This window comes from Colius striatus, chromosome 5 (genome assembly GCF_028858725.1).
Source record: "Colius striatus isolate bColStr4 chromosome 5, bColStr4.1.hap1, whole genome shotgun sequence".
NCBI lineage: Eukaryota > Metazoa > Chordata > Aves > Coliiformes > Coliidae > Colius > Colius striatus.
Window position 1 is genome coordinate 38,629,440 of NC_084763.1, and position 16,903 is coordinate 38,646,342.

The following is a 16,903-nucleotide window of genomic DNA, read 5'->3' on the forward strand; positions in this document are numbered from 1 at the left end:
AGAAGGCAGGCCTCTTGTGTTGCTTACATGTTGCTTCTCAGTTGCATGGAATCCAAAGGGAATAAAAATAAAATCTTCACCTTAAATAATTTCTTTCTTCTTTTAAAAACCCTATATTCACTTTTATGATACTTTCAACTCCCCTTTTGTCATGTTAGGCAGGATTAAGCTCAAGTCTTTTTGTTTGTGAATGGGGCATTCATACTGCCATCCTGGTCAGTAACAGAATCACAGAATGACAGAATGGTAGGATTGGAAGGGACCTTTAGACATCATTAAGTCTAGCCCCCCGCCCCCACCCCGCTAAAGCAGGTCCACCTATATCAGGTCACAGAGGAACTTGTTCAGGTGGGTTTTGAAAACCTCCAGAGAAGGAGACTCCACAATTCTCCTAGGCAGCCTGTGCCAGGGCTCCCTCACCCTCATAGTGAAAAAGTTTTTCCTTGTGTTTAAATGGAACTTTTTTGTGTTCCAGCTTCTTTCCATTACCCCTTGTCCTGTCATTGGATACAACAGAAAAAAGGGATGTTCCAGCCTCCTGACACTCACCATTTAGATATTTGTAAATATTAATGAGATCCTCCCTCAGTCTCCTCTTCTCTAGACTAAAAAGCCCCAATTCCCGCAGCCTTTCCTCATAAAGAAGATGCTCCAGTCCCCTGATCATTTTGGTGGCCCTATGCTTGCCTCTCTCCAGAAGTTCCCTGTCCCTCTTGAGCTGGGGAGCTGAGACAGTGGAATTAATTTGCCTCTATATAGGCATTTAGGAATATTTGAGACACTTCAGATGTCTGTCACATCGACATGGGACTAACAGGAGCTATAGGAACTCTTTGACATCTGAAGGCCACACCTGAGACAACACTAGGTATCAGACACAATAGGATTACTCCATTTATATATCTGAATCTCGAGAAATGCACCTCATAGATATCAAATGCATTATTAAGCTCAAGTCTTTCTGTTTGTGAATGGGGCATTCATATTGCCATCATGGTCAGTAACAGAATCACAGAATCACAGAATGGTAGGGGTTGGAAGAGACCTTTAGAGATTATCTGGTCCAACCCCCCTGCAGAAGCAGGTTCACCTAGATCAGGTCACATAGGAACATGTCCAGGCAGGTCTTGAAGACCTCCAAGGAAGGAGACTCCACAACCCCTCTGGGCAGCCTGTGCCAAGACTTCCTCACCCTCACAGTGAAATAGTTTTTTCTTATGTTTAAGTGGAACTTTTTGTGTTCCAGCTTCATCCCATTACCACTTGTCCTGTTGCTAGCTACTATAGAAAAAAGGGATGCCCCAACCTCCTGACACCCACCTTTTAGATATTTATAAATGTTAATAAGATCTCTCCTCAGTCATACAGCTTCTAAATGCACCTCTATGAAAGGTGCCTGACAGTTCCTGTTCATCCTGTGCTGTTTAACTATGCTATGTGTGTGTCTTGGGTACCCCATGGTATCTGAAATTACTTTGTCTCCTCACTGTGTTCAATAGTGTCCCTTGCTACATGTCCATATTACTTCTATGTTTCCCACTTTTGTGCTTCATGTTTTTGCCCATTTTGCTTTCTTGATTACTTTTATTCCTTATTTTTTCCTCTTTTTTCTTCTCTCAAATGACATATTATAGTTCTAAAAAAATGGAATTTTACCTGATTTATTTCTTTGACAAGAACATCTTAATTAGTTTGTGACAGCACTATTAATTTTATTAAATGTGATATGACTGCTTAGAAAGGATGCAAATGCTGGGTTGACAATCTGTCTGCATGAATGGGGTTGGACTACATGACCTTTTGAGGTCCCTTCTAACCCTTAAGATTCTGTGATTCTGTGAATGCATTGTAGTTCAGAATCATTCGGTCATCCTCTGAGATTCTTATTCCTGTAGAAATATTTTTGCCTATAGAAGGTGAATGATAAAGATGTTAAACAGAGCAGGCCCCAACTCTGAGCACTGGGGAACACCACTGGTGACTGGCTGCCAACTGGATTTAATTCCATTCCCCACCACTCTCTGGGCCTGGTCATCCTGACAGTTTTCCACCCATCTCAGAGTAGGTTCATCCAAGCTATTGGCAGCCAGTTTCTCCAGGAGGATGCTGTGGGAGACTGTATCAAAGGCCTTACTGAAGTCTAGGAAGACCACATCCACAGCCTTTTTCTTTATTGTCTTCAGTTTTATAGGTATGTAGGTTACCTACTAATGATTCTCTAAGATGCACATACCCTACATACATTTCTTTACTCATAGGCTTTCCCATCTTCAAGCCTTTTGAGCCATGATTTCTATCTCTGAAAATGAAAAGATAATTGAATTTGCATAAAGAATTCAGTTTTCCCTGCAGTAAAGTTGTGTCATAATATAATTTGCTCTAAACATTTTCCTTCTTCCAAATATGATGCAGGTGATTGCAAGCAACCAAAAAACTTATTAAAGCAATGGAAATCAAGAGTATGGAATAGCTTTTTCCGTCCTATTATTTGTAATTTTAGTTTGATAGTTCAGCAAGAGTAAGATAATTTATATGCTGCAGATTTTTTGCTGGTGGAGGGAGGGGGATGTGGGTGGTAAGTTTCTTTAGTTTTAAAAGTGGTAACATTAAGAAGAAGCAAATAAATTCTATTCTCTACCCTTCTGCTTTGCAGAAATGTGATGTTGGTAGCTGTTCTGAAGCCAGCACTGTAGATCCAGTTACTCTTCTGGAGATATTTTCCCATCCTAAAAAGTCACATCTACCTAAGGACTGTTTTGGAGAAAGTAAGAATCTTTTATGTTGTAAAGGTGTGGTGGTTTAGCCAGGTGCCCATCAAATCATAATATCACTCCCCCTCCTAAACTGGGCAGGAGAGAGAGAGAAATAATAATGAACGGTTTGTGAGTTTAGGGCAGGGAGATCACACAGCAATTAGCCTCATGGCCAAACCAGACTCAATTCGGGGAGAAAAAGGTTCGATTTATTAATGAACAATCAGAACAGGGAGATGAGAAATAAAACTGAATCTTAAAACACCTCCCACCACCTCACCCTTCCTTCCAGGACTCTCCTTCCTTCCCCCAACAGTACAGTGGATGGGAGATGGGGATTGTGGTCGGTTCATTACAGATGGACTTTGCTGCTGTTTCTTCTCAGTGAGAGGCCTCCTCACACTTCCCACTGCTGCAGTGGGGGAAGACAGTCCCCATTGGAGACAGTCCTTCACAAACTTCTCCAGTGTGGGTCCTTCCCATGGGCTACAGTTCCTTACAAACTGCTTCAGCATGGGGCCTCCCATGGGGGCAGCTCCTCACACCCTGCCCCAGTGTGGGTCACTCACTGGGAGAACAGTCCTTCAGGTACCAACTGCTGCAGCCTGAGTCCCTCACAGCACCACAAGTCCTGACAGCAAACCTGCTCTGGTGTGGACTCCTCTCTCCCCACAGGGTCCCAGGTCCTGCCAGGAACTTGCTCCAACGTGGCTTCCCACAGAGTCACAGCCTCCTCCAGGCATTCACCTGCTCCAGCGTGGGTTCCTCCACGTGCTGCGAGTGGGTCTCTGCTCCCCAGTGACCTCCATGGACTGCAGGGGCACAGCGGCCTCATCATGGTTTTCACCACATGTCACAGGGGAGTCTTTCTTTCAGGGCCTAAGTACCCTCCTTCTCCACTGCCCTTCATGTCTGTGGAGATGTTTTCACATTCTCACTTGCTGTTGGTGCTAGAGTTGTGCAACTGTACAGCACCTTCTTCTCCTTCTGAAATATGTTATTCTGAGAAGTGTTACTTCAGTTACTAATTGGATAGGCCTGAGTCAGATGTGGGGTCCATCTAAGAATTGACTGGCATTAGCCCTGTCAGCTACAGGGGAAGCTTCTGGCAGCTCTTTGTTTAAAGAAGCCATCCCTGTAGCTCTCCCTGCTACCAAAAACCTGGCCCACCAAAACCACTACAAACAGTAACACTCAATGAAGCAATATTCAAAGGTATTTGTGTTGAGATAATATTTTCATCTACAAACTTTGTGTTTTACTTAGCTTTAGGTCATTCCAGCCACAGTATTACCCCATAGACGAAACAACACATTATTTGTATAGTCTCTAGAAGATCATTTTAAGACATCTTAAACTTTTTAGATTCTACATCTCTACATTACCCATGGAACCAATATGCTGTTCTTTCTCTTTTCAGGTTGTGTTGAACGTTTCACGTGTTGTGTAGTGGATACCACTAAGTTTCCAGGCAGAACTTGGTGGAAATTTAGAAAAACCTGCTACAGAATTGTTAAACACAACTGGTTTGAAAATTTTATAATTTTTATTATTATATTGAGCAGCGCAGCACTGGTAAATTTGATTTAATTTTTCAAATTTCAAATTGATGGCTTTCAGTAACAGAAAATAAACCTATTATTATATTTTATTTATTTATTTTAGTCTCATGTTCCTTTCTTCAGGGAGAGACCAGATTATAATAAACATGTTCCTTAGAATTTAAGAAGCTCTCCCCCACTTGGATAAGATATTTAAATCTATGGAATAGTAGTCTTCCTCATAATTCTTCATGGAAAATAATTCTTCATGGAACATAGTTCTTCACTTACTTATGTACTTAATTAGGAAGCTAAACAAGGGTCTGAAATTATTTAGGAAGGCTTAAAAAAATAAAAGAACTTTGAAATTTGTAGAGCAGAATAACTTCTCAGTGACAATTTAGATTTTAAATCATCCAAACATTAAAATTATTAGAACCTGACAGTGAAGACGACTGTAAACTGGTAGATTTATGTAATGTTTCATAGAATCATCGAATAGTTTGTCTTAGAAGAGACCTTAAAGATCATCTTGTTCCAACTCCCCTTCCATGGAAGCATTTTAAAATTGATTTCTGAAATTCCAGGCGTTTGAAGATATTCACCTGCAGGAGAGAAAAACAGTGAAAATAATCCTAGAGCGTGCTGATAAAATATTTACCTATATCTTTTTTATGGAGATGCTTCTGAAATGGGTAGCTTATGGTTTGCACAGTTATTTCACAAATGCCTGGTGTTGGCTTGACTTCATCATTGTATGTGTAAGTATTATGTTTAACTTATCTTAAATTTTGAATTTGGATATTTTTTATATAAAGAACTACATGTGAAATCTGATTATAAAAAACAAGGGTAAAAGACAGTTTCCAAAAGCTGAAAAAAATTGCAATCAAAATGACTTTAGGACAACTTTAAATGGAAATTCTAAGTAATAATCGAAAGTTGCTTAAGAAAAGTATATTAGGTATCATTGTCATTGAGGACTGTGTTGAATATAAAATTTTTTTTGAATGAAGAGAGAATTCAGTTACCAATCAGAAAAAAACCTGAAATAAATTAATTAAGACAATAGAAAGATGTGACACTGATGGCAGCTCTGGCATTTATAAACAGATAAAAGTAGAGTTGCTTCCTTGAAGAGGAAATGTTGATGGCAAAGAGGGTTAAAAAGTATTGGAAAAATCATTTATCAGAGAGTTAAAGACTTAGGAAAGTATGTTTTGCTTTGCAACCAGAGAAATATGAATAATCCTTCATATAACTATAAAGAGAAAAGCTGAAATCTTGAAAGTGAGATGGAGAATGGACAGTGTTCAATATTTACATGTTTATTCTGAATTCAGACAAAGTTAAACAATATAGTCTTGCCATGTAAAAATGAAATATGTGTGCTTGTCAGCAATACACTGGGAAAGTACTGAAGTTAATATTTTAACATAAGGACATCTGAAAAGCTGACTTCTGGGTAGCCTCTGAATAACTATAATTGAAAGTTTTGAAGTACTAGTAAATGTCCACACAAAAATCTAGTATAATGACTCTCACGAATATATAGCCTGACTTTTGCAATTACAGTTCTAAAACATCCAACGGCTGGACAATGAGAAAATAAAATGAAATAGGAAGGAAGAGGCAAATCATGAACAGTGAAAAAATTCCCTAATTATGAAAACAATGTTACAATGTTTTCAATTCATTTCCTTGCATACAACAATTTAAAATGAAGACTACAGGTGTTTTTTAAAAGACTCTTTGTTTCCACATCACCATCTTAGCTAATGATAAAGAATTATTGTATGCATTTCTGAGAAGAACTATGCAGAAAATAGGAATCTTTCATTTGAATAATCCTTTCTGGTCCTGCAGTGTATAAAATTACTGTAGCTAGCAATTTAGTTTTTATACTGGTCTTAAAAAAATTTATATGAACTGGTTTAAAAAAAAGGAAAAAAGAAAAATGTTTCAAATTAGAATGAAAACATAAATTATTTTAAAATATTAAGAAGGAATGAAGTAACATTAAATTGTGATAACTTTGAATATGTATTTTCTTCATTTGACTTACTTGTCAACCATACTGTAATTTCAGCCTATGATTGCCTACTGACACAAATAAAATATGTTATTGCATTCCACTTAATAATTTTGATTTTAATTCAATGAACACAGCTGTCATTTGTTTCCTGGGGATTAAATGATGTTTCCAAAGCCACATCATCACCTTGTTCCACTGAGAGTGCCCTGAAATCTCTCAGGACTCTTAGAGCATTGAGGCCTCTCCGAGCTTTGTCAAGATTCGAAGGGATAAAGGTAAGGTTATTGAGGGAATGTGTACACAGTTTGTCATAGCTGCCTTTGTGAAAGTTACAACTTGAATCTGTTTTGAGACTTCATGGCATTAGGATGGTTCAGACTGCCTACTTGCATCTTACGGCTGTTATTTTGAAACAATATGTAACTTTCACTGAAATTTATAAATACAAATGAAATAAAGGAGTTTAATTATTATGTCCTACCACAAGGAAACATTATGTGTAACAATGTGAACACTGGAACATTTTTCTGTGTTTCCAATTTTCATGCAATTTAAGAACAAACTCAACAAGATTTTTTTTTTTTAGACTTGCCCTTTTCTGAAACCCTTCTTTGGCTTATCTTAGACATGGAAAACTTTCATACAGTGTATTTAACAATGTCTTCTGAAACAAAATTAATATGCTTGAAAAAAATAGCAACCATTTTAATTGCTTGTCAATAGAGAAGAAGACATTCCACTGGTAACATTTCTGGAAGAGACTTATTGCTCATTATGAGTTTGCATTCGCCTCTTCTTCAAATGATCCTAAGTGAAGGTAGACAACTCAGTCTTCTGGAATCCAAACTTCTCTACCTGCAGTATACAGTCAGTTACCAGTGATTATTTGGTTTATTTTGCTACAGACAGCAAGATAAGAGAGAGGGTTATTTACAATACTGTAGTAAATGCAGATCATACAACCCATTCCTCTACATATAGTTATTAGACTCCATAGCTTCTACAGACTCATAATCTTATTTTATGCATTTGTTTTACCAAGGATAATTCTGGTTGCCATCTGGTTTACTTCATCCTTCAAAAAGACAAGATGGTCAGAATCACATGTTAAGACAAGGTTGAAGTTGGGCTGAAGGGTGGCTTTACATTTGTCATCTACTAGTTTTTGTATGGGTGGGAATCTGCAATAGATAGAGAAGAAGGAAAAATAAGCAATAGAACAAGAGGAAATGGTCTTAAGTTGTGCCAGGGGAGGTTCAGGCTGGATATGGGAAGGAATTTCTTTTCTGAAAGAGTTGTCAGACATTGGAACAGCTGCCCAGGGAGGTGGTGGAGTCACTGTCCCTGGAGGAGTTTAAGAGACAGTTGAATGTTGCACTTAGGAAAATGGTCTACTGGTTGATATGGCTGGAACAAAGGCTGGACTCTATCATCTTAAAGGTCTCTCCAGCTGAAATGATTTTATGATTCTATAAGTGGTTTTCTAGGAAGATATTCTTTTGAATGTGAAGAACTCATTTTTTTTCTTTCCTTACTTTGTTTAAGGTTGTTGTGAATGCGCTCTTGGGAGCTATCCCGTCAATCTTGAATGTTTTGCTCGTCTGTGTTGTCTTCTGGCTCCTATTTAATATTGCAGGAGTAAAATTACTTGGAAAAAAATTTTCAAAATGCATACTCGAGGATGAAAGTATCAATCTAATTGAAAACAAAACTGATTGTGCTGTCTATAATGGAAAGTGGACAAATAATGATGTAAACTTTGATAATGTTGGGATGGGATACTTGGCTCTTCTCCAAGTGGTAAGTTCCATAAAGATATGCTCATTTTCCTTCTAGGAAGTGTGTTGATCAGCCCAACCATGGGACACCACTGTGCTTTGGTTAATCTCACCGAAATGGGGAACTTCTTTTAGCTTTCATAAATATTTTTCTTATCTATAAGCTACTTGGTTCTTCCTAAAGAATACTTTATCATATGCAACCTTGTGTTAGAATCAAGCCCTGAGTTTCATGGCTTTTCAATATTGTTTTCATTTTGATTAATATACTAAGCCTGAAATAGTCTGCATGTTACTGGATTTAAAGTTATTCTCATTTTCATTTGTAAAAGTTAGTTCAGAGTGGATGAGAAAGAAAAAGAATGATGCAGTTTATTTATATTCCTGTATTTTCTTTTATTGTATATTATGAAGTATTGGGGTACTAATTTTTGATCTCCCTAATACCACAACTAAGGAGAGAAAGGCATTTTTAAAGTGGTTGTTACCCTTGCACCTTTTCTAGATGAAGTTCTTAGCCCTGTAACCTCCAAAGCACTCTACGATTCTGCAGTGTTGCTAAAAACTGCAGAAAGGAACTCTTTGCTCTTTTCTTAGAAATTGTTTTTTATATGATATGTTTGCTAGTTAAGCTGAACCTTTTTAAAAAAGCAGAGAATTTACAAAGATTTCAATTTAACAAAATTTAACATCAAGCCACATTTCACAGGAGTCATGCTAATTCTTTTTCTTTTCAAGAAAGATATTTTTATTCTCTTTACTAAGCTCCAGCGAATCATGCTTCCAAGCAGACTTTTAGAAGTGATGCACAATTTTTATAGCTTACTGCTCACTTTTCCACAACTCTTAGCACATTCATATAAGCACTACCTAATATTTTTATTTTTTTAGTGATAATAACCTTTGTAATGCATTTTTTTTCAGGCAACTTTTAAAGGTTGGATGGATATTATGTATGCAGCAGTGGATTCACGTAAGGTATGTCACTGAAATGAAATTTTAGTTCTTTTCTCTTTCCTTCTTTCCTTTTCAATCCATATAATTAATTTTTGAGCTTTCTTTGCAATATCAAGTCAGAAATACAAGCAGGATGAATGTGCAAACTACATAGTGAAACAATAATCCTTGGAGCACCAAATATCTGGAACTTACATAAAAGAAAACTGATCGAATAGGAGAGACTCTAAACAAAAACCTACTATATCAAGAATGCAAAGGGCAAGATGTTGCATGTTTTGGATGAGTCTGTTTAGGGAACAGTGTTCAGAAGGTTTTGAAGAAACTGTGTCTCTGAAGCAAATGTCCTTATTTTTAAAATGTGTACAGTAGCATCAAATCAGCGAGCATCTTTAGCAGCTGTTATCTTCCATATGTTTGACATCATTACTATTTCTTTCCTGTTTCCAGGTGCTCTTTCTCACCCTGTCATTAGTGCAGTACGTTTAAACTTTTCTAAGTTTAATTGAACTTGCATTTTCCCTATTCACTCAAGCACTGTGCTCTTGAATGTAGTGAAATGGCTGCTGATTAAAAAAAAATGTCACTTCTTGTAGGGCTGATCGTACTGAACTGGTTTTTAAAAGCTGCTTCTTGTCTGGGATAGCATTCAAAGGGATGGCGGTTCACTGTTATGTTTAGTCTGAACTGTTCTTTTAATTTCTAATTCAGAGCCTCACTTCTGATTGAAATTGTTTATTTGTTACCTAAGAATTTGCTAGAGCCAAGTTTGGCTATATATCTTTCTTTATAATTATCATTCCAAACAGTAACAAGATAGAACAAGACAGTTGTTCCACTCATACATCTAAATAAAGGTTTAAATGTGTAGAAATAATTTATCTCTCCTGACATTAAAAAGCTTTGCTATTATACATTAGAAATGATAAAGCTACAATTACTTGATTTTTACTAATATTATTTTTCTGGTTTGATTTTTTTTTAACAGATAGATGAACAGCCAAAGTTTGAAGCATTCTTATCCATGTATATGTATTTTGTCATTTTCATTATATTTGGATCTTTCTTCATGCTGAACCTCTTCATTGGAGTGGTTATCAGCAATTTTAACCAACAAAGGAAAAAGATAAGTACTACATGACCTAATTTAAGGTCTCCTGTAACCCCAATTTGATTAAATGAATGCAAGTTTGACATCTAGATTTCTAATATTTTCAGATAACCATTTGACTGGAGAAATTTAAAATAATATTTAGATATCAGGTTTTGAAAATAGGAGTCTTCTTTTTCTCCAAGTTTCTAGTAATTTAACTATAAATTCAATTTCCACCCCAAGTCCTTAATTTGTTCTAAGTAGGAGGATGAGGAGGAAGGAGTGTGTAGTTTTAGGAAAGAGAAGCCAAAAAAAAAGTTTTATAGACTTTGCTACAAGAGAGTGAAATTCTTTTCTTTTGCCTTGAAGATTTTTTAGTCTGGAGGAGACTGAGGGGTGATCTTATCAACATTTATAAATATCTGAAGGGTGGGTGTCAGGAGGTTGAGATGAAGCTAGAACACAGAAAGTTACACTTAAACACAACAAAAAACTATTTTACTGTGAGAGTGACGGAGTAGTGGCACAGGCTGCGCAGGGAGGGTGTGGAGTCTCCTTCCTTGGAGGTCTTCAAGACCTGCCTGGACATGTTCCTATGTGACCTGTTCTAGGTGACCCTGCTTCTGCAGGGGAGTTGGACTAGATGATCTCTAAAGATCCCTTCCAACCCCTACCATTCTATGATTCTATGATTCTATGATTTACTTTGGAGAACGGAATAATCCTTTTTGCTGAGAGTAAACAACTAACAAATGAGATAAGGATAATCAGGAAACACTGCTGCTCATGGACGAAATAACCACTGTTTTCCTGGTAAAGAAACTTGAAAGGATCTTGTTAGTCAGAACTTCTAAAACTCGCTACATTTCAAAAAACCTGTCATCAATAAAGTAAGCCTATAGATTAATTCACTGTGTTTTAAAAAATGTCTGCATTTATTGGAAATCAAAATTTCATAAAACCGAAAGGCAATATTTGCTGTAAGCTGGCATTTCTTTTTTCTTTTTCATTTCACTGCTGCTGCTTAGGGATTTTCATTGAGATTCCATATAACAAAGTTAAACTAAACTTTCAGAGGTCTCAGGGAATAAATCAAGGTGTAGATGCAATACTGAACGTTGTTACATATTTATTTCACAAAATACTAATCATTTGGTGCTTTTATGATGAATGGCTTCTCCTGAATACTTGCTTGAAAGTGATTGCTAAGTCATACAGGTGACATAGATGATGGTAAGATGAGCACTAGAAATTCAAGAGCCCATTGTAGAATTTGGTCCCAAAGTGCTTAATCCTCCATTTACTTGCTAGCCCAGCAATATGCTTCTGTTTCTGACCTTCCTAAAAATATAAATGGGCAGTATTTTACTTGTCAATGAGACTTATGTAATTTTTAAAAGATGAAATAGATTTATAAAACTTCAAAAAGGCCTTCACAATTGAGGAAACTGGCTTGGGAACACTGCCCATGCTAGACTTCATGATCAAACCCTGATCAACTTTCTGCAGTACAGTTATTTTCAAAGAATAATGGGAAAAAGAGAAATGGTGAAGACATATTTTGTCTCTGTACCCTCTTCCATCCCACTCACAACAGCTGTAACTTACATGTTTTATACGTGAACTTGCTGGTGTTTATTAAGTTGACTGCTTAAACTTCAATTGAACAACAGTATTCTTTCCTTTTACTTAGGTGGAAAAGATCTATTTTTGACTGAGGAACAGAAAAAGTACTATAGTGCCCTAAAAAAACTTGGATCCAAGAAACCTCAAAGACCCATCCCAAGACCATTGGTGAGACTGACTTAAGTATAATATGATACGGGATATAAAGGTGGTGACCATATTTAACTTCTGTAGCCAGGCATCTGGAAGTAAACTTCACATTAGGGCCCATTTTCTTCTTCTTTCAATATACTATTTACATTTTACTCTCTTTTTCTCAATCCCATCTAAAGCAGTCTTTCCTTGTGGATATTGATTAAAGAAATTTACAGTGTTTTCCAATGAGCAACCTATATATAAAAGTTCATATTATGCATCTGATATTCTGAACATAGTCTTGGTTACTTAAGTTGCATCTTCTACAACTAGAATGGAGTATTACAGATGAGAATGAATAATGAATAGTTGTGGCGTTTTAGCCCTGTCTGGGTGCCAGATGCCCACCAAGTCGTTCTATCATTCCCCGTCCTAAATTGGACAGAGCTAAAACAAATATAATGAGAGGTTTGTGAGTCAAGATAAGGACGGGGAGATCACTCAGCAGTTAGTGTCATGGGCAAAACAGACTCAACTTGGGGACAAATGGTATATTAATGAACAATCAGCACAGAGCACTGAAAATGCAAAATAAAACTGAATCTTAAAACATGTCACCTCACTCTTCCTTCTTCCCATGACCTCCCAGCAGCACAGCGGATGGGGGTTACGGTCAGTTCATTACAGATGGACTTTGCTGCTGTTCCTTCTCATGGGGAGGCCTCCTCACACTTTCCACTGCTACACTGTGGGGTCCGTCCCACAGGAGACAGTCCCAAACAAACTTCTCCAGTTTGGGTCCCTCCCATGGGACACAGTTCCTCATGAACTGCTCTAGCATGGGACCTCCCACGTGGGCAGCTCCTCACACCCTGCCCCAGTGTGGGTCACCCACCAGCAGAACAGTCCTCCAGGCACTACATGCTCCAGCCTGAGTACCTGACAGCATCACAAGTCCTGACAGCAAACCTACTCTTATGTGGGCTCCTCTCTCCCCATGGGCTCCCAGGTCCTGCCAGGAACTTGCTCCAACGTGGGCTTCCTATGGAGTCACAGCCTCCTTCAGGCATCCACCTGCTCCAGCATGGAGTCCTCCATGGGCTGCAAGTGCATCACTGCTCCCGAGTGGCCTCCATTGACTGCAGGGGCACAGCTGCCTCACCATGAGCTGCACCACTGGTCACAGGGGAGTCTTTCTTTTAGTGCCTGAGCACCTCCTCCCCCTCCTTCTCCACTGACCTTGGTGTCTGCAGAAATGTCACATTCTCACTCCCTTCTGTTGCTGCTGCAGTTCAGTAACTGCACAGAAACTTCTTCCCTTCTCGCATTAATCACAGAGATGTTACCCCAGTCACTAATTGGCCAGGCGTGGGTCAGGTGTGGGGTGCATCTATGAACTGACTGGCATTAGCCCTGTCAGGTACAGCGGAAGCTTCTGTCAGCTCTTTGTTTAAAGAAGCCACCCCTGTAGCTCTCCCTGCTACCAAAACCTGACCCAGAAAACCACTACAATAGTACGTGCCCTGTGGCTGCTATTTACTTTTAAATAAGCTTATGCTTTATTTCTTATGGTTTCTGAAGTTTTAATTCGAGGCCTGGCTTCACATACTAAGTATCCAGAGTCTTTCTTATTTCTGACATTTTAATTAGAGTTGCTTATCCTAGAGTGTCTGCTTCAGTAAGTTTTTCTATTAAAAGAGCAATCTTAGCGTACTCTGAATGTGTTCTTGCTGCATGACTTTTTGGTAAGGAAATATGTTTCTGTGATCCCTGAAAATACTTAGCCAAGTACTGAGTGTTTTCTTTGAAGCTCTAAAGAAATAATCTAAACAAGCTTCTAGTAGCTTATTGTTAAACTCATATTGTCTTCAATTTGCTTCCTAAGCACAAATTGCTGATTAATATTTGAACGAAACCTGAGTCCTAGAAGTAGCACTAAGCAGTCCTTTGTGTTCTCTCCACAGAATGCATTCCAAGGATTACTGTTTGACATAGTATCGCACAAAGCATTTGACATGACTGTCGTGATTTTCATCTGCCTGAACATGGTCGTTATGATGGCAGAAAATAGCCAGAGTGGCATCAAAGATGTTCTTAATAAAATCAACTATTTTTTTGTGGCTGTATTTACCACGGAATGTGTCATAAAAATCCTAGCCTTAAGGCAATACTTCTTCACCAGTGGATGGAACATATTCGATTTAGCTATTGTGGTCCTTTCACTAGTTAGTAAGTACCAATAATTATTAGATCAGGTAATGCATCTTGCAAATAGTAAGCCAAGTTTCACTATGAAGTAACCACTTACATATATCTGATAAACAAATTCCAGATCCATAGTACTTTTTCAAACCATATGCTCAGTGATTCTTTCTAAGAGGATCTATTTTTATTTTTCCCTGAGTTTTTGCAGAGTACTAGCAGGCAAATTGATAGTTTTCAGGGATTTTTTTTTTTTTATTTATGAATTTTATTAAGTGAAAAACAGATTAAGAATTTGATGCAGTAACATCTTTTCTATATTATTTTACTTAAACTGTTGCCTTAATGTCTTTATGCTTTTGATTTACGCGTGATCATGTTAGCAGTTGTTTTCACAGTAAAAGTAAATTCATTCTTAAAAATACATTTGTGTAAAAAATGAGGAAGATTTATTGCATTTTCCAGGACTTTGTTTTAAGAAGACAGATTCTGAGGGCTGATTTAGAAAAAAAAATAAATTTAATTGCTTAGCACTGTTCTGAGTCTGAGCCATAATTATTTATACTGTGAAGTCTTATTAAAACTGGCTTGGTTTTGCATTGCTTTTCAAATAAGACTACCTGTTTATTTTTTCTTCCTCAAAGGGTCATATATAGCTCTAGTTTCTTGTAACTAATCTGAGTTCTCTGCTTCACCTTTAAGCACAGTACCCTTTGCTATTTCATGCAACTCAGAAAAACTTCTTAAATCTTCTATTTAAGTTACTACTGTATTATTACTGCAATGGTAGAATCATAGGATGAAGTCTGATGGAGGACAAATTCTGAAAGACAGTTTTCCTTTATTTTCTTCCTGATCTCTCATTCAAGAATGAAACAATAAAGAAAGTCTCCCATTTAGCACGTAACTTAGGCCTGCAGAAGGAGCAGCAAACAGCAGCAGGGAGACAAGCCCCACAGCTTCCAGCCAGGAGCTGAGTGGATTTAAAAGGGTTTTTTAAAGTAAAGTACTTGAGCAGTACGTCATTTCATCCCCTGAATTTAAAAAAATTGGGAGAATACAGTCTCTAAACTATACACAATCAGTATCTCTTTAAAATCCAAAAGTGTTGCAATTTGTCTTCCTTTTCCTAGGCTCTTTTGTAAGCAGATGCAGTAATGATGATAATATTTTCCTTGAAAGTGATGTCATCTGAACAGTGCTACTTTCAACACCTAAAGCATAGAACATAACAAAATGGACATAACTAGGAAATGTCACTGTTATGGCCTCACAGCATTTTGTTCTCTTTTTCATTTCAAAGGTATTGGACTCTCTGAAGGCTTTCAAACTTCCTTCTCTCCCACGCTTTTGAGAGTTTTTCGGTTGTCCCGAATTGGCCGAATCCTGAGGTTAATTCGAAAAGCTAGAGGAATTCGAACTCTGCTTTTTGCGTTGCTGATGTCTCTGCCTGCTCTGTTCAACATTGGTCTTTTGCTTTTTCTGGTCATGTTTATTTATGCCATTGTGGGCATGACAAACTTTGCCTGTCTTGGCTGGGAAGGTGGGATTGACAACCTTTTCAACTTTCAAACCTTTGATAGTAGCATGCTCTGTCTCTTCCAAATTACAACATCAGCTGGCTGGGATGGTCTTTTGGCCCCCCTGTTGAAAGGATCTGGTTCATGTGCTCCCAATTTGAATTTAACAGATGATCAGAAAAAAAATTGCACGAATAAGGAGGTTGGTATTTTGTATTTTGTAAGCTATGTTATTATATCATTTCTCATTGTTGTAAATATGTACATAGCTGTCATTTTAGAGAACTTCAGTGTTGCTACTGAAGAAAGCACAGATCCTCTTTGTGAAGATGACTTTGATATGTTTTATGAGACATGGGGCAAATTTGATCCTCAGGCAACACAGTTTATTGAATATTCTGCTCTTTCTGAGTTTGCAGATGCTCTGGCAGAACCTTTACGCATTCCAAAGCCTAATAAAATTCAGCTCATATCCATGGACCTTCCCATAGTTAGTGGAGATAAAATCCACTGCTTGGATATTTTGCTTGCTTTCACTAAAAGGGTCTTGGGTGAATCTGGAGGTTTTGATGGTCTTGAATTACACATGGAAGAAAAATTTATGGCTGCCAATCCATCTAAAGTTTCTTATAAGCCAATTACTACTACTCTTAAAAGAAAACAAGAGGAAGTATCGGCTCTTATTATTCAAAGGGCCTTCAGGAGGCATTTGATGCAGCGCTCTTCTGAAAATAAACCGTTCTTATATCATCGTAAGCGTTGTAAAAGTACTGCCTTTGAAGACAAAACACATGAGAAGGAAAGCCTTATTACATCCATGCTTAATCAAAATAACGGTAATAAGCTAGATAAATCACGAACTACTTCTTCTATATCTCTCCCTTTATTTCATGATGGCATTGCTGGAAGAGATAACAATAATGTGGACATATAGGGTTACCCCAGGCTGCAGCATTTTTGATTAAACAGTTATTTTCCAATGGAGAAAATATTTTGACCCAGAAGCACAATACTCTAAATTTAGAATAATGATGGCAGCCTTCAATTGTTGTCATTCTGTCAATTTTTGGCGTATTTCTGTGTTTACAGAAGAAATCTGTAAAAGATCAATTGTAACTGTAACATGGTTTATAAACACACAAAGTTGTAGAACAACTTATATCTCTTTAGAGATAAAGCCTGGTATGAAAAAAATTGGAAATTGTAGCAAAATTAAATATTTACTGCATTTTCTGTGAAAGAGCTCACTTAAAACACTTGATT

General features: G+C 37.5%; 1 protein-coding gene across 1 annotated transcript in view; it reads left to right on the top strand.

The window, feature by feature from the left end:
- The window catches only part of LOC104558108 (sodium channel protein type 5 subunit alpha-like), a 39,393-nt gene extending 22,819 nt beyond the window's left edge, over nt 1-16,574 (top strand). The window contains 10 exon segments of the mRNA XM_061997416.1: nt 2,654-2,765; nt 4,174-4,328; nt 4,882-5,089; nt 6,516-6,604; nt 7,875-8,129; nt 9,032-9,085; nt 10,053-10,194; nt 11,851-11,951; nt 13,883-14,147; nt 15,424-16,574. Coding sequence (XP_061853400.1) covers nt 2,654-2,765; nt 4,174-4,328; nt 4,882-5,089; nt 6,516-6,604; nt 7,875-8,129; nt 9,032-9,085; nt 10,053-10,194; nt 11,851-11,951; nt 13,883-14,147; nt 15,424-16,574 — 2,532 coding nt within the window.
- Nucleotides 16,575-16,903: the final 329 nt, after the last annotated feature.